The 17,127-nt window shown below is 47.0% G+C and overlaps 1 protein-coding gene across 2 annotated transcripts in view; it reads right to left on the reverse strand.

Annotated features, from left to right (window-relative positions):
- AMACR (alpha-methylacyl-CoA racemase) overlaps positions 1-17,127 on the reverse strand; it is a 508,826-nt gene that overhangs the window by 307,957 nt on the left and 183,742 nt on the right. The window contains exon 1 of one of the 2 annotated variants that reach the window (XM_086960507.1): positions 12,776-13,043. The exons of the other annotated variant lie outside the window; for it this stretch is intronic. Within the exon in view, the coding sequence (XP_086816633.1) occupies positions 12,776-12,857 (82 nt within the window). The 5' untranslated portion in view covers positions 12,858-13,043. Of the gene's footprint in view, positions 1-12,775; positions 13,044-17,127 lie in introns of those variants that run through there. 2 annotated transcript variants of the gene reach the window in all.

Below are 17,127 nucleotides of genomic sequence, written 5' to 3' on the forward strand. Positions count from 1 at the left end.
TAACAGTCAATTAACAAATCAATGTAGTCTGTGTTATAGGGAGAGGATGTGGTCTCACGGCTAGACTGCCGACTTTGGAGCAAGGAAACCAAGGTTTGAGCCTGGGAGTTCATTTCACATCCTGTGATTCTGGGCAAATCCCTTAATCACCCTGTGCCTACCAAACAAATGAATGTCTTCTTGTGCAACGTGACTGGTGCTCATGTAAATAGCTCCAATACCTTCGGGTCGAGTTTGCGCTATATAAATCTGCAAAAAAATCCCAAAAGAAATCTGGGAAATGCCTCGCTAAAACTAACACACAACACGAATGCAGATCATGTCCAAACTCAACAATTTCAACCTCAATGTAACGTAAGGGAGTTTACGTTTTAGTGAAGTTGTTAAAATGAAATTAGGCCTCCCTAAAATGTATTATTCTGATAATATGCATTATGGGCTGAATACAATTTCTAAAAATAAGTAACGTTTCCTCTATGGTGTCTTTGCCATGCATGCCCTAACTTATCCTGCATAGTAAGATTCATTACTGTGTATTTAATTTCCTTTAGGAAAAAAAAAACAGCGGCAAAAGTAAATTGCAGCTTGAATTTTATTAACCTAATTCTAATCGCAACAGTAGATATCTGCAAGTCAGTACTGTCCGCCGTAAGAAAGTTTTTTCTATTTCCGCATGCGCACTATGCAATCTAAAGGCATGGGTAGTCAGCGGTGATCGTTGCCCCCAACCACGAGGCATGCACCTACCGAATGACTTACCTTTCCCAAAGCCCCCACGTGCTGCACAAATAGAGGACGACAGAGCTGGTAAAATTTGAAGGGCGGATCTGCGTCGTCTCCCGTATTCTGTGTGTGCGGACCAGCCAATAAGGGTCAGTAGATGTAGAAGATGGAATTTTCAGTAGAAATGGAAAAGAGAAAAAAAACGTAAAATGCCAGTCACATCGTGACTAATTTGAGGAAAGGTAGAAGTACTTGCGGTCTTCGAAGAGCAGTAAGTCTTCAGGGCAGGGCGCGTCACAGTTGTGATGCAAAAATGTCAAGTTAATTCTCAACAAAACCCCTATGAAACTTGGGGTGGCAGCACAGTTTATTTCCTAATGATTCTTCACACAAGTGCCTTCTGGTAAATACGACCGGTTTCTTTTTAGTTTTTATATAGCATGTTAAGTTTCTAATGTGTGTTAATGTTAGCCCATTAACTGACATGTTCGCGTTTGCATTTGCACAGGCTATCCATTAACCCAAGACCATCTCTCCTTCAGGAAGCAGCTCAAGACCTGGCTGTTTGAGCAGTAACTTAACCCTCCCCCAGCGCCTTGAGACCCTCCCGGGTGAGTAGCGCGCGTTACAAATGCCGTGATTGATTGATTGACTCTCTCTCACTGGGCAGTTTAACCTATGACTTCCTAAAAAAAAAACAATCATTGGGTGCGCACGCTTGAGTGGCCGTGAGAGGCGATCTGTGGTGGGGTGGGGGGATAAGCAGGAGTTGTGTGCGCGCAAAAGTGAAACTGATCGCGATCAGGCGCTGTAAGCTGGCGGCTGCGTGCGCGCTTGCACGCGTAACCGCAAGCTGGTGGCCAGCAAAAACCTCTGGTGGCACTTTTAAAAGCCACTCACTAAATGTCTCGCCAGACTAGCGAGACCTAAAAAGCACATTGCTAGCCTTACTCCATTCATAGCAAATTGACTCCATTTGCATCAATAATAACGTACATAAATCAAACCAGCCCTGGTTAGGGAAGACCGAGGTAGAGGTTACGGTGAGGCTGCAGGGCGGTCTGAATACTCTAGTCTTTGTACTTCAAGTTCACAACTTCTGTACTTTTAGTTTCCTATTTTAGTTTCTTACTTATAGCCTTCCAATAGCCACAGCAGTTTCTCTTGAAGCTTTATTTCTTCTAATCTTGGTTACTCAGTCTCTGTAAGATATCTTCTTTCATTCAGCTTACAAACATAGGTTCTTCTTTATATCGTCGCCAAAATGTAATACAAAAGAGGTCTGAAAGCCGAGGAGTAAGTTCTGTAAAATGTTTTATTATCTTGGTGGCAGTTAATAGGTTCCAATAGTAAGCTTCAAAGACAAGATCTATTGCAAGCCCCACCAGGAACAACCTCCCTGATGCTCAGCCCATACGCCAACTGACACTCACAGGCACCCTAACATTCCAATGCATCACCATGTAAGACCATTCCACACAGCACACTCATTCAGGCTGAGCAGCAGGTATATCGGAAAGCTGGTGAAAGGTTGAGCACTCTGGCTGTTCTTTGGATTCAATTACTGGTCGTGAAGGACGGCATATGCGTCCAAAGCTCTGGAACCTCCAAGAACAGATGATTAACCTACTTTTTTCACTTCAGATTTGCAAAGATCACCAAACTCTAGTGATCACAGATAACTCAATATCATTAGACAGACTACATTCCGGTCCAGCCTTTGTCTTTGCATACAAACGAGACAATTTATAACCTGTCACAAGTGTGTAAAAAAATGAAAAATGGGCGCCAACTATATTTACAGTCTTTTTTGCACTAGAACTAAGGACCGGAGTGCAACAGTTCACCCTTCTAAAGTTATACGCTCATTTCTACAGGCAACTTTTCACTGGTGATAACAGTAAAAACAAAGCAATGTCTGCAATCTGGACCTGAAAAGTGGTATGAAGCGGCCAGTGATGGCCACTTTATAGCATCTTTTTAAAATTAGTGTTATGTTCTATTTTATTCTTACCTTCATCCTTCCAAAAATCTCATCACAAAGGCAGGTGAAAACACTGCGCGTTCTCATATGTTAGTATGTATAAGGGTACCATAATGACTCCATGTCATCAAAAGCCAGCTGCTCCAGTCCTGGGCTTTCCTTTCATAAACAAATGTACTATTCTACTTTTACCCACATTCTCATTTTAATGGGAATAAAGACAGCAACTCCCGGAATCCATTATGATATACACTGAACTGGAGCTTTGAGTCCATGCCAGCATTGGTTAATCAGCCAACCTAACAAGCTGTGGTATAAATTAAAGACGTACAGACAAAGAACTACAAGGTTAATAGCAATCAAGAAGAATGTCATGTGATTACAAATGTAGTTGGATTTCAACCAACCTCATTATTCATGCTGTTTTGAGTCCTTTTTAGATTCTTCTATGCAAAATAGCAACCCGCAGAATGCAACACCTTATGCCAGGGTTGGCTGAAGGTGTCAGGGATGACTTGGGGGTCAGTTGCAGGTCAGAGTAAAAAGAACCTTAATAGGAATTCGCTTATGGCAACATCAACCTTAAAATGGTGAAATCCTGAATGCTTTAATGCAAGAGCTCAAAACAAGGGTGCCACATTTACAACATAAACAAGGAATAAAATCTGGCCTAACTCCTGCATATGAAATGTAAAATATAAACAGTAATATAACTTCAAATATTTGCTTCTCACACTCTACGAAAGCTGCATCTACATACGTTTGGGGACCTCTTCCCTGATGGATACATTGTTACACTTACTGATCTTGCAGCACACGCCGATATGTCCTATATAGACAGATTCATCATGACACAGGTATTGAGCACCCTGGGAGCTACACTCCTGTCCTTTACCCTCCCCCAGAAGAATTCACACACCTCACGCTCTTGATAACAGATCATATTGGCTCACACCTGGTCACTAAACTGCATAGTGCTTGTTTCTAGCTCAGGCAGGCACACGACAGAGGGGCACTGCACCATTGGGAGGAGGACCTGGGACAACCCCTCACCACCAAAAAATGGGCATGTAGTCATGAGCAGATGAAGAGGGTCTCTCCCAATCATCACCATTAACTATTGCATTTTAAATTCCTTCACAGGTGCCCATTAAAATAGCAATGATATGACCGCATCAAAACATCTCAATGCCCTAAATACCAGATGGCCGGAGTTCACCCATATGACCTGGACATGCCCAATCATATCCGCGTTCTGGAGCTTGGTGTTCCAGGAGCTGTCGTTCTTGACTTCAACATCTCTCAAGCCTTTTCCAAAGCTGGCCTTCCTGGGCGCCATCTCAGGTATCACCCTCTGTTTCGTGGCGATCACATTGCAATAAGCCAAAAGGGTAATTGCAATACATTGGGGGGATCCGCATCGTCCCATAAGGGAGGCATGGTTTTGCAGCATGGCGTACTGTGATATGCAAACAGATATATTCTGTGCTTCAGCCCCCCACTTCCCACCGCAAGGTTATTTGGCATACTTGCAACACTCACCTGCTTACCTTACAGTAGGACTTCACAACATCCTCCCTACCAGCTGCAACACTGCACGACAAGGTCCCTCATCCCCCTTTCAGGCTATACCTTAGAGAAATCATAGGAGTAAACCCACAAGCATGGCCCTTGTGACAATCCTCTGTATTAACTGCCGGAATTTGCTCTGCTAGGCATGGCTTATCTGTCTTTGTCGTGTAGTTCCTATATAACCTATACAGGATCTGTGTGTTTGGATAACAAACTGTGGGATTGGTGGCAGACTGATTCTGTGCACCCCACAGGGTATGTTGCCCTGTCTATATCAGTTATCTCACAGTGCCACTAGAATCGCTACTTATGGAGGAGAGAATAGTTTCTGGCAACCTCAGAACAAGGCAACCCTGATCCCTCAGGATTGTGTAAACAATATACTACCTTTCACTCAGTCACTCGTGCTCACTTAGTTTGTCTCAGAGATACACAGAATAAACATAATGGGCGTTTGTCAATAAGAGTTTATTGAACAGTTGTTATTCTAGTGTAAAATAGATGAGCTTTAACAACCATTAGACAGTAGCAGAGATACAGATTAGAAGTACTATGAAAGTAAAGGGATGGTACAGTTCTACCATTTTGCAGTAATCATGAATATATACAAGTACATAAAACACACGATGAAAAGTGCATACTCCTGCAATGCCTCCCTAACTAAATGTACTTACATGTGCTAAGCATCTGTGTAGGTGTTATGCCAAGAATCCCTCTAGGATCTAGTCAACCCCATTACCTGAGAATGAGAGAATATGGGACCCCTGTGCTGGTGTCGAGTAGGACACCCCGCGAGGGATGTTAGACCACTGCGAGCTGAAGTGTCTGCATGCAGGAACCTCAACATCTCTGGTCAGTGTGTCAGCCGGGAAGTCTCGGTCTCCTGTCCTTTGCTAAGCAAGATGTGATGTATATATACCCATAGGTCTCCCCAGGGGTCCTACCTTGCTCTATTACTATGTCGGCCTGAAGTATGAAGTCAGGCCTGAACTTTATACAGAGAGATTTTATACAGGAGATGGTAGTCCTGCTGTACTTCCAAGAAACCTCATGCATAATGTATGAGATTCGAACTAGGGAAAACCCCCGTTCTGAATGCAGTGTTGTATCTAGGTAAAAGGTCAGTGCCTAAGAACCGTTAGGTATGTAATGTAGTAAAGAATATAGGTGAAAGGTTGCAATGTGTGAGGACATGGACTCTGTGGATGCCCAGTCTGGGCTCTTTTCTCCTCACTGTTCTCCTGTTCTATGTTTTCAGAATGAGTATGGCCCCTTTAGCTCTTCTGCCGGGGCTGGTCAGCTGATCGGACCACATGGTACAGGGTTTCTGCAAAAGGAAGACGCCGAGAAAGACCGTCGTTCGTCAGGACCTGCCTGGGAGGAACAGACGTTGGTAACGACCTTTGAGGTGCCGCCGTGGAACAACGCGCCAGAAGAGAGGACAGAGGGAGCCGTTACCGGAGAGCCTTCGGAGCAGGACGTGAGCACGGACGAACGAGGAGAAGGGCAGCCAGACCCTAGCTGGCACTACGCTGAAGCCAGCCGCGGCCCAGGAGAAGGGTCGTGGCTTCACAAGGTACCGGGGCGCCTCGGGTTACTGCCGGGAGGGGCCTGGGTGCCGGGGAAGGCTGGGCGAGGTACGAGTGAGGAATCATAGAAAACTCGCTAGAACCGCAAAGAGCTCTACACAGTGGTGACGGTGGTGATCTCCCTTCACTTCCCCCTGCATCCCGCGTCATAATACGGAAGGAGAATACCTTCCTGATGGTTCTTTTCTTTCTTTCTTTCTTTTTGTCTATCTCGGTTTGGAGCACAATGAGACCCGGACCAGCAGACGATACCCCTGTGCACTTTCCCGACCTCTGAAAGAAACAGTGAACTACGTATCCCACAAACCCCTGGATAAAGACTGTGTATAGACTATTGTCATACCGGGTTCCCAGAGAATTCCTTGTTTTCGTTTGGTGTCAGGAGTACGAATAAATAGAACTTGATAAACAAGCCACAACTTCGTCATAGTCTCCTTCTAGCCCACGTTACAGGTGGTGTCAGAAGTGGGATCTTGATTCGCCTCACAATGGAAAACCTGATTCAGCAACTAATCCGTGGGCAGGAAAAACTAGAATGGGCAGTAGAAAAACAAATGAATTCTGCTCAAGCAGATAGAGAAATTATGAGAGACAGTCTGGCTAATCATGCAGATCAAATGCAGAAAGTAGCAGATGACAGACGGGAGTTAACAACACAACTCCAGATACGGGCAGGAACAGGGCCAAATGTATCTCTCCAAAAGTATGTAACAGGAGAAGACCCCGATGCTTTCCTACTTAACTTTGAAAGGGCGGCAAGGGCCTCTGGGTGGCCTGAAGCAAAGTGGCCTTTTTTATTAGCACCGCTTCTTACGGGGGAAGCGCAAGCTGCTTACCAAGTGGCAAACCCTAACGGCAATACTTCTTATACGGAAATAAAAAACGTGATTTTGGACCACATGGGTATGGATGCAGAAGCATATAGGGTACGCTTCAGGAGAGAACGGGGCACCGCATCCGATAATCCCAAGACTTTGTACTTTAAGTTAAAAGCAGCAGCAGACAAGCAGCAATCAAAGGATGAAATCATGGACATGATTTATTTAGAGCAGTTCTTAGAAGCCCTACCATACCCCATTCAAGGATGGTTGAAACAACAAACACTTGAGTCCTGAACAGGCTGTAGAAATGGCTACTACATTTTACAGGGCACAACCTAGTGCCCTACCGTGGGACTCTGATAAATCCACAAAAACTATGAGTGGCCCAGTAAGACCAGAAAAGAAGCCACTAAAAACCCCATGAGAGATAGCCAAACCAAGAACACCTCGTTTAGAACCACCTCCCCTACGCAATCCACAATGCTTTGACTGCGGAGAGTGGGGTCATATTGCACGCAATTGTCCCAGGAAGAAACCCCCTGAAGAACCGATGTACATCGGATGCATACCCCGCTCCATCCTATATTCTGCGGAACTTGGCCCCAGTTTCCACGTAAGTGTCCAAGTAAAAGGAATGCAAGTAAGGGCATTATTAGACTCGGGGTGTAAACAGTCAGTAGTTCTGCAGTCAATTGTAAGTCCGCTTCCTGAAACAATAGAAGACTCTGTACCTATTAGGTGTGTTCACGGGGATGTGAAGGTGTATCCCGTCATCCAAATCCCTGTCACTCTTCCCCAAGGTCAAACTGCAGACATTAGGCTCGGGGTTGTTCCTAGTCTGCCGGAAAACAAATGATAATAGGGCAAGACAATCCCTCATTTCTTAAAATGTTGAGAAGTAAGCTGCAAAACAACCTTTCCCCGTCCAGAGCACAGCCTACTCTTCTAAGCCAAGCTCCCTGGGTCACTGACCGAAGTTTCAGCTACGCTCAGAAAAATGACCCAACCCTGCAACCAGCATGGACTCAAGGACAACAAACACCCAATAGCTACCGTGCTTTTCAAGTAAAAAACGACTTGTTATATCGCATAGGGAAACAAGGGGATAGTCCCCAGTTATTAGTACCCCAAGCCTTCAGAGAACAATTCCTTTTTTTTGCTCATTCACATCTACTCGCAGGGCATAGGGGGGCCCAAAAGACTAAACAGATATTGTTGCAACATTTTTACTGGCCTGGCATATTCGCACAAGTCACTCGATTCTGCCATGAATGCGAAGTGTGCCAGAAAAAGAATCCGTACAGGCCACCGGCCGTCCCATTACAACCTTTACCGATTGTGGGTAATCCATTTGAGAGAATCGGTATGGATCTCATTGGTCCCTTACCAGGAACCAAGAAGGGCCACACCTATGCTTTGGTTGTCGTTGACTATGCCACGAGGTATCCCAAAGCCTTTCCTCTGCGCACTCCCACAACCCGAAACATTTCTGAGAAATTTTTGGAACTCTTTTCCCGAGTCAGTTTCCCTCGGGAAATACTGACCGATCAGGGAACTCCTTTTGTCTCCAAATTGATGGGACAGATATGTAAATCTCTGGACATCTCCCACATCAAAACATCCGTATATCATCCTAAAACGGATGGACTCTGTGAACGTTATAACGCCACTTTGAAACTGACATTGAAGAAACTCCTTACTGTTGAGGGCAAGGAATGGGATCAATTGCTTTCCTTAGCTTTGTATGTAATCCGTAGCCAGGTACAAGCCAGTCTAGGATGTTCCCCATTCCAACTCATCTACAGGAGAGAGCCCAGGAGTCTATTGGAGATTACCAAAGAAGTGTGGGAACAAGAGAAAGAAGAAGATACTAAACACTTTCTAGAGTATACCCAAAGCCTTCACAGCCGACTTGGAAAACTGAGGGAGTTCGCTGATGCCAATTTAGAAAAGGCACAGAGACAACAACAAACCCTATATGACAAGGGGAAAAAGTGGCGCCACCTTAATGTAGGAGATTGGGTACTAGTCCTCTTGCCCTCCAACCTAGGGAAACCGAGGTCAGGCTGGCAAGGCCCGTATAAGATCACAGAAAAAGTGGGGTTAACTTCATACAAGGTACAGATCAAACCTAATAAGACCCAGTTGTATCATATAAATCCCCCCCAAAATATACAACATGTAGGTATCTCACCCCAGAGTGAAACCACCCTGAAGGAGTTAAATGCCAATCCTGACTTGACTGAAGAACAAGGTAAAACCCTTAAGGATGCCCTGAATCCTTTTTCCCATCTTTTTTCCAATCTACCAGGAAAAACACAGTTAGCTGAGCATGCCATAGACACACAGGTTGGAAAAGTAGTAAAACAGAAACCATACCGCATTCCAGCTGCAAGGAGACAAGCCATTGAGGAGGAGGTAAAGAGTATGTTAGATCTGGGGGTCATAAAACCCTCCAAAAGCGACTGGTCCTCTCCTATAGTACTTGTGCCAAAACCGGATGGTTCAGTCCGCTTTTGCATTGACTTTCGTGCAGTTAATTCTATTTCAAAGTGTGACTCATATCCCATCCCTAGAGTTGACGAGTTAATAGAGAAATTGGGGGATGCTCAATACATTACAACCCTTGACCTCACAAAAGGCTATTGGCAGGTACCTCTCAAACAAGAAGATCAGGAGAACACTGCCTTTGTCACACCAACCGGCTTGTATGAGTTTACGGTCCTACGCTTTGGCCTGCATGGAGCGCCTGCCACGTTCCAACGCCTTATGAACAAGGTCTTGCAACAGCATCAGGAGTATTCCTCTGCATACCTTGATGACATTGTCATATTTAGCCCTGATTGGGATACTAATTTACAGCATTGTACACAGATTCTTATGTCCCTGCAAGCGGCAGGATTACATATCAATGCAAAAAAATCCAGGGCAGGCTACCAAAAGGTGAAGTATCTCGGGTTCCTTCTGGGAAACGGTTTCATCGAACCTCAGTCTGAAAAGGTCAAAGCAATAGCAGAGGCTCCTTTTCCTTCAACAACAAAAATAGGTTAGGGCTTTCCTGGGCCTTCTGGGATATTACAGGAGGTTCATTCCACAATATTCTGAACTAGCTGCTTCCTTGACCGACCTGCTACAGAAGAACGTTAAAACCAAAGACTTCCAACACCCCAGCTTGAGCGCCACAATGGCATTTGTGAATCTAAAAAAGGCCATAGTTTCTGCCTCCATTTTGAGGTCTTCTGATTTCTCAAAACCCTTCCCGTTACATACAGACGCTTCCGAACATGGATTAGGAGCAGTATTGTCCCAATTATCATCTGATGGTACCGAACATCCCATCCTTTTCATTAGTAGAAAACTCTTTCCTCTGGAGTAGAAATATCCTATCATTGAAAAGGAATGCTTGGCCATCAAGTGGGCAATTGAAAAATTACGGTATTATCTAGAGGGGACCCATTTCCTTCTTTACACGGACCACGCTCCCTTGCAGTGGATGAGCCGCAACAAGGGCAACAATCCACGCATTTTGAGATGGTTCCTGTCCCTTCAACCCTATTCCTTTGAGGTGGTCCATCGGAAGGGAATTGACAATGGCAATGCTGACTTTCTTTTCCGTCTGCCTTTGTTCCCTGACCGTGAACAAACTGGGGTAGGGGTGTGTGTGGACATGGACTCTGTGGATGCCCAGCCGGGGCGCTTTTCCCCTCCCTGTTCTCCTGTTCTATGTTTTCAGAATGAGTACGGCCCCTTTAACTCTTCTGCTGGGGCTGGTCAGCTGATCTGACCACGTGGTACAGGGTTTCTGCAAAAGGAAGACGCCGAGAAAGACCGTCGTTCGTCAGGACCTGCCTGGGAGGAACAGACGTTGGTAACTACCTTTGAGGTGCCACCGTGGAACAATGCGCCGGAAGAGAGGACGGAGCCAGCCGTTACCAGAGAGCCTTCAGAGCAGGACGTGAGCACGGACGAACGAGGAGAAGGGCAGTCAGACCCTAGCTGGCACTACGCTGAAGCCCGCCGCGGCCCAGGAGAAGGGTCGTGGCTTCACAAGGTACGGGGGCGCCTCGGGTTACTGGCAGGAGGGGCCTGGGTACCGGGGAAGGCTGGGCGAGGTACGAGTGAGGAAGCGTAGAAAACTCGCTAGAACCGCAAAGAGCGCTACACAGTGGTGACGGTGGTGATCTCCCTTCACTTCTCCCTGCATCCCGCGTCATAATACGGAAGGAGAATACCTTCCTGATGGTTCTTTTCTTTCTTTCTTTCTTTTGGTCTATCTAGGTTTGGAGCACAACGAGACCCGGACCAGCAGACGATACCCCTGTGCACTTTCCCGACCTCTGAAAGAAACAGTGAACTACGTATCCTACAAACCCCTTGGATAAAGACTGTGTATAGACTATTGTCATACCGGGTTCCCTGAGAATTCCTTGTTTTCGTTTGGTGTCAGGAGTACGAATAAATAGAATTTGATAAACAAGCCACAACTTCGTCATAGTCTCCTTCTAGCCCACCTTACACAATGTTACCTGCACCTATATATGGTACCTATATGGAATATAAAATCTTGTCCAAAGACACTAATGCCTGGAGTAGCTCCACGAACCCTTTCTCTCTCCTACTGTTTTCCTCCCTACCCGATTCCCTTGTAGATGTGTTGTATATTTTGATTTCAATCTGCTCTCATTGATGATCCATCGATATGGTTAACAGGATTGAGTCTAACTGAGGCCCTTTTTATGCTGTTGTGTTAAAACATGCCTGAGTATTCAAATGCTTCAAATGCTGCAAATGTATTAGGGCTCACAGCTCGACTTGTATCCTTTGTTTTGTAAGCACTTCAATATATCTTAAGTTATGCATGTCTGGTCTTCTTCTTCTTTCCTACTGTAAACAATAAAATCAATAAAAAAAGTAAAAAAATATTTGCTTCTCAAATAAGTGGCTACTGTGTTTGTTAAATCTCAATATGAACTGATTTTCATGACGGAAAAAATAGACAGCCAGACCTGCCAACTATGGAGCTAGAGAACCAGGTTCTAGTCTCGGAATCGGCTCAACATCCTGTGAACCTGGGCAAATCACTTAATACTCCTATGCCTACATAAACAAGCATTTGCAATGCAATTGGCTTCGTCTTTGGGACCTTATAAGTATTTATCCAAGCAGCACATTACCACTGGCTCAAACTATGCAGAAGGAGAGTGGAGCAATGAAGGAGGAAAGGAGAAGCATGGAGGGAGATGGAAGAGAGGAGAGGCCTGGAGGGAGAGGAGAGCAGCAGAGGAAGGACAAGAGGCCTGGAGGGAGAAGAGACCAGCAAGGAAGGAGGAGACGCCTGGAGGGAGAGGGGAGCAATGAGGGAGGGACGAGAAGCCTGGAGGGATATGAGAGCAATGAGGGAGGGACGAGAGGCCTGGAGGGAGAGGGGAGGGACAAGAGGCCTGGAGGGAGAGGGGAGGAGAGCAGAAGAGATATGCTTTAGACAGGGCGCTTCTGCTAAAAATTCAATGATGCAAGGATTACTAACTGTGGAGCACCCAGGAGACAACAGGCCACAAAGCAAACAACTGAAATATGCTGTCAAACCCCACCTTGGACAATAAAACCCAACCACATTTGAGGTGCAACTGCCCCTTTAACACAGTAACTATGACCCTGGTTACTAAGGTTAAAAAGAACCGCAAAATGAAACAAAAATAATACACGTGATGCCTCTTCTCTAAGGTGATAATGTTTGCCACATAATATTTGTTCCAACTATTGTATATCGGCCCTGGACGCACTTTTTCTGTTATACAAAATGTATAAAAAATACATCTGTTTTGCAAACTCCCTCCGACTATTGTAAATGTTAGTTTATGAAATTCTGCGCACTTACTTTGTCTACTAAGCACACATGGAAACAAGACCCCCTGTGTATTGCCACAGCACAGAGAAGAGCAGCTTTTGCTGGTTGTACTTTGTAACGAGGGGATATAAAACAAGTTACTCTGCCAAAACTGACACTGGTTCTGTATTTTTGAAGCAGTGCATCATATAAGATGTCCCCCGGCCCGGAAAGGCAGCAAGCGCACGTCGTACCATACCATTGCAGAAGTTGTTCAGCACGTTGGAGTAGCAAACCAGGGGGAGGTTGGGCAAGCTGTGTTCCATGGTCCCCTGCGCCATGACTGGCCCCGCCAGCGATTCCTGCTGCTCCCTGGCTCTCTCACACCAGGGCCCGGCAAGCCTAATCAAACAGTATACTTTCAATTGTGAGGAGACGCTTCCCGTCCAGATGGCCCAGCCACAGAGTACTTCTGTGCTGGCAGAATTAGAAGCCCTGCGAGATACGGGGGCCCCGGCCAGCCTGCCTCTGCAATCTGAGCACAGAAACGGCGGGAGGGCCTGCCGGTGAAGCAAGGGGGTGGAAGGCAGGCACCACCGCCAGACTTCCAGGGAGGAGCCTGAGGGCTCGTGCAGCAACAGCACCATGTCTGCAAGCATATCCATTTCGGGTAATTTATTTGTCACGCATGCGTAAGATAGCTGTGAGCAGCGCGCAGGCCAAAAAACGAGTGCAAATTCACCCAGCAAATCAGACAACAAACATAGTAGTTGCATCGGTACACCTCACCCCACAACCCTCACCACCCAAATGATACACAGACAAGAAGTTTGGGAGTAAGAAGTTGCAGGTTTATTTGTGATCCAAATAACAGAGTGGGTTAACTGACAGGCGACCCCCCCCCTAGGCCCCGCAACCCCTTGTTGCAGGGCGCCTGAAGATGAGCCAATAACGCAGACACCATGGCCCTGGCCAGGTGTCGATTCCGGGAGGCACCAGCCTCCCATCGGTGGACCTACCGTCCACCTGCCCCACCCTCCAGACAAGGGAGAGTCAACTCACACCTTGCCCATCCCGGCGGGGCGTTTATTAGCAAACCCCCGGTTGTTCAGGCTTACAACCGCCCTAAGGACTAACGGGGTGCCGTTGAACCAAGTCCCCGAGAAGGGCCCCTCGGCTTACATATGACTCAGTTGTGCCTTGCACTGGGGCTTCAGGTCCTGTTCCTGCGCCTGTTCCGCATGTGTGGGGGGATCCCTTGTAACACCTCCTGCAACCTAGAAAACATAAATACAACATTAATATTTTCCCCTCACCACTTCCCCCCTTCCAGCGGGTGAGCGGTAGGGAGGGGAGCTGGAAACCGCGGGCCTCGCGTCTGACGTCGTGGGGGGGGGAGAGGGAGAGGGCCTAGGGGGCTAACGGGCCTGAGGCTGGCGAGGGGCAGCCTGGCGACCGTGGTGGTTGCAGGGGAAACAGCAAAGAGGACGCCGGGAGGGAGGAGCTCCCTTATAACCTCCCAGGAAAGGGGGGGGGCCTGACCTAGCATGACCCGCCTCCCCCGCCCCTTCCCACCCACGGGCTGTCCTCGGTTCCCTGCGCCCTACTACGGGGTTTGCCCTCCCATGGGGGGTCCCTTGCAGGGACCTCGGGCCTCCCTCATAGTAGTTGCATCGGTACACCTCACCCCACAACCCTCACCACCCAAATGATACACAGACAAGAAGTTTAGGAGTAAGAAGTTGCAGGTTTATTTGTGATCCAAATAACAGAGTGGGTTAACTGAAAGGCGACCCCCCCCCTAGGCCCCGCAACCCCTTGTTGCAGGGCGCCTGAAGATGAGCCAATAACGCAGACACCATGGCCCTGGCCAGGTGTCGATTCCGGGAGGCACCAGCCTCCCACCGGTGGACCTACCGTCCACCTGCCCCGCCCTCCAGACAAGGGAGAGTCAACTCACACCTTGCCCATCCAGGCGGGGCGTTTATTAGCAAACCCCCGGTTGTTCAGGCTTACAACCGCCCTAAGGACTAACGGGGTGCCGTTGAACCAAGTCCCCGAGAAGGGCCCCTCGGCTTACATATGACTCAGTTGTGCCTTGCACTGGGGCTTCAGGTCCTGTTCCTGCGCCTGTTCCGCATGTGTGGGGGAGTCGCCTTGCACTTTATCCACAGCCTTGGGCGTGGCAACCGCTGCGCCCAGGGCCCCCACTACTTAGCCTTAGTCTTCGTCTATCTACACCCGGCTAACTCTAGCGCCTCACCCAGGTCCAATAGGAAGATCGCCATACCCACTTTGGACAGATGGACCCCATCAGATTCCCAGCACCCAATGGACTTGGCGTGCAGCAAGCCATGCCTAATGAAACCTACCCCTCTTTAACCGCCCTAAGGACTAACGGGGCGCCGTCGTACCCCAAGTTCCCAAGAAGGACCCCTTGGAGCATGTATGACTTATGCACGGTGCGCTTGCACTGGAGGCTTCAGGTCCTGTTCCTGCGCCATTTCCTGTTTTTGGGATCGCCCTACATATAGGTCTAGGTGACAATTCTGACCACCTGAGGCCCAAGAACCCAGCTCACTGCTCAATGTGCTTGGGTCCCCCTTCATTGCTTCCCGCAGTTGCCGAATGGTTCTAACCTTTGTAACTGTTTTCTCCTCTACCTGCTCCAGGTGGTGAGAAGGCTATCCCTATCCTGGCGAAGCCAAGGTGGGCCATTCCTGAGTGCAGGTGTTGCCAAACACTCCTACATCCACCATATTAGGCCAAGGTATGCTCTGACCCCACGTTCTTCTCAGAGTCTAGCACCCTGCCCCACTAAATGCCTGGCAGCCAGCTACTGCCCGTGTCTTGGATGTGGACTGGAGGTTTTCCTGTCCTCGATGGACCCGATACTGGTGTATGCCTGCCACCTGTCCTGAACACGAGCCTATATCACGATGTGCAGCTATAGGACACTACTGTCTTTCCCTTACGTCCTTCCCTACCTAAAATTGTTGTCTAAGCTCTCCTTCTCGGGATAGACTAACACCTACTTAAAAAGTGCCTCAGGTCAGGATTGTGGACCAGGATTTAATAAATGATTCTATTTATTCTGAAAACTATACATCTCCTGCACCGCTTCCAGCTGCTGTTACAATTTTTTGATGAGGTGGTGCGGGATGGTGAACTGGACTAGAATGTTAATACCTAGATACGCCCGGTGGGGACCTGCTTTGAAATACTCTGAGTTGTCAGTGAACTTGAAATATTTAATTGTTTTATACTACTTTATTTTGTTTTGCCGCAAGATGTTCCCCCTGTGCATGAATGTCATGTTAAGTAACTAGGAGGAGGGACATGCCGTGACAGATATATTACTGTATTTATTAACCCTGTGTTGCTTGCCGAGGGTTAGGAACATGCTGGAGTTGAAAAATTTGCCCTATACTAGTCATCTTTGCTGTTACCCTCCATGAGGGCTGTGTTCTCTGCAATTAAGAAAGCCCATGTACTGACCTCTTATTATGGTTTGAGCTGTACTCCCTTTTAGTACATAAGTTAGTTTATTAAATTCTATACTTGCAGCAAGACCTGTGGTTCAGCAGTGACACTTTATTGATCAAGATTAAAGGACCTGGCGTCCAAAGGCATGACTGTGAGGGATTTTTTGCACCACAAGATATTACTTTAGTAGATACCTGCTCACTGACCTGCTCACTGCATGAGGTCCCAAATTATCTCACTCTGTTGCCCATGACGGACGAGAATTACAAGCACTATTCACCAAGGCAGACATGGGCCGAGAACTAAAGACAAACACTTTGAATTGTAGTTGCCCTCCCTCTAATAATTGTGAGGTCCCCCTGGAGCGAATGAAGGTTTCCTAGTCTTTGTAACCAAGATGTCATTAACGAAAGGTTGGAAGTTTCTTACTCTTCGTAGTAGGATGGCCCTATCCCAGAACAACCTACAGTCCCAGACCGCAAGTAAACAGTGATACACTTTGTGTCACCTGGATACAATCCGAGGACCTATAAATCCAATGTATTGTTCTTGTGGGGCAATCTTTGAATACATTCTACAATAAATGTTTCATGTCGCCAGTCGCACATCGATGCGGCGATAGCAGGGTTCCTAGTCCCCGTAAATAAGATGTCCCTATCCAGGACACCTATCAATCCCAAACCGCCCAGTAAATAATTTTACAAATCGCGTCACCTGGAAGCACTCTGAGGACCCCTTAAATCAATGTATTGGTCTTCTGGGATAATCCTTAAATATATTTTACAGTAAAATGCTTCTTGTCGTCTGTTGATTATTGCTGCATCGCCTGCGAACTATATACTTGTGTAGTAATGCGTGAGATATTGTCTGAGGTCCTATAACGGGTGATTTCTTCCCACCAACACGAAACCCTCTTACTCACTCTGGCAGGCAGGACTATGTTGGGTTTACTATTGAACTCTGCTGGGTTCTATTTACGATGATCAGGCTGCATTGAGGCTAATTTCCATCGTGCTATATTCCATGTTTTGCCGTAATAGTTCTTAATAAGCCCTTAAAACTGAAGCAAGTGTCTATCCTTCTTACCGGTATTGATACAATGTAATATCTTTAGAGGCAAACCTA

Source organism: Lissotriton vulgaris, chromosome 3_1 (assembly GCF_964263255.1).
Source record: "Lissotriton vulgaris chromosome 3_1, aLisVul1.2, whole genome shotgun sequence".
Classification (NCBI taxonomy): Eukaryota; Metazoa; Chordata; class Amphibia; order Caudata; family Salamandridae; genus Lissotriton; species Lissotriton vulgaris.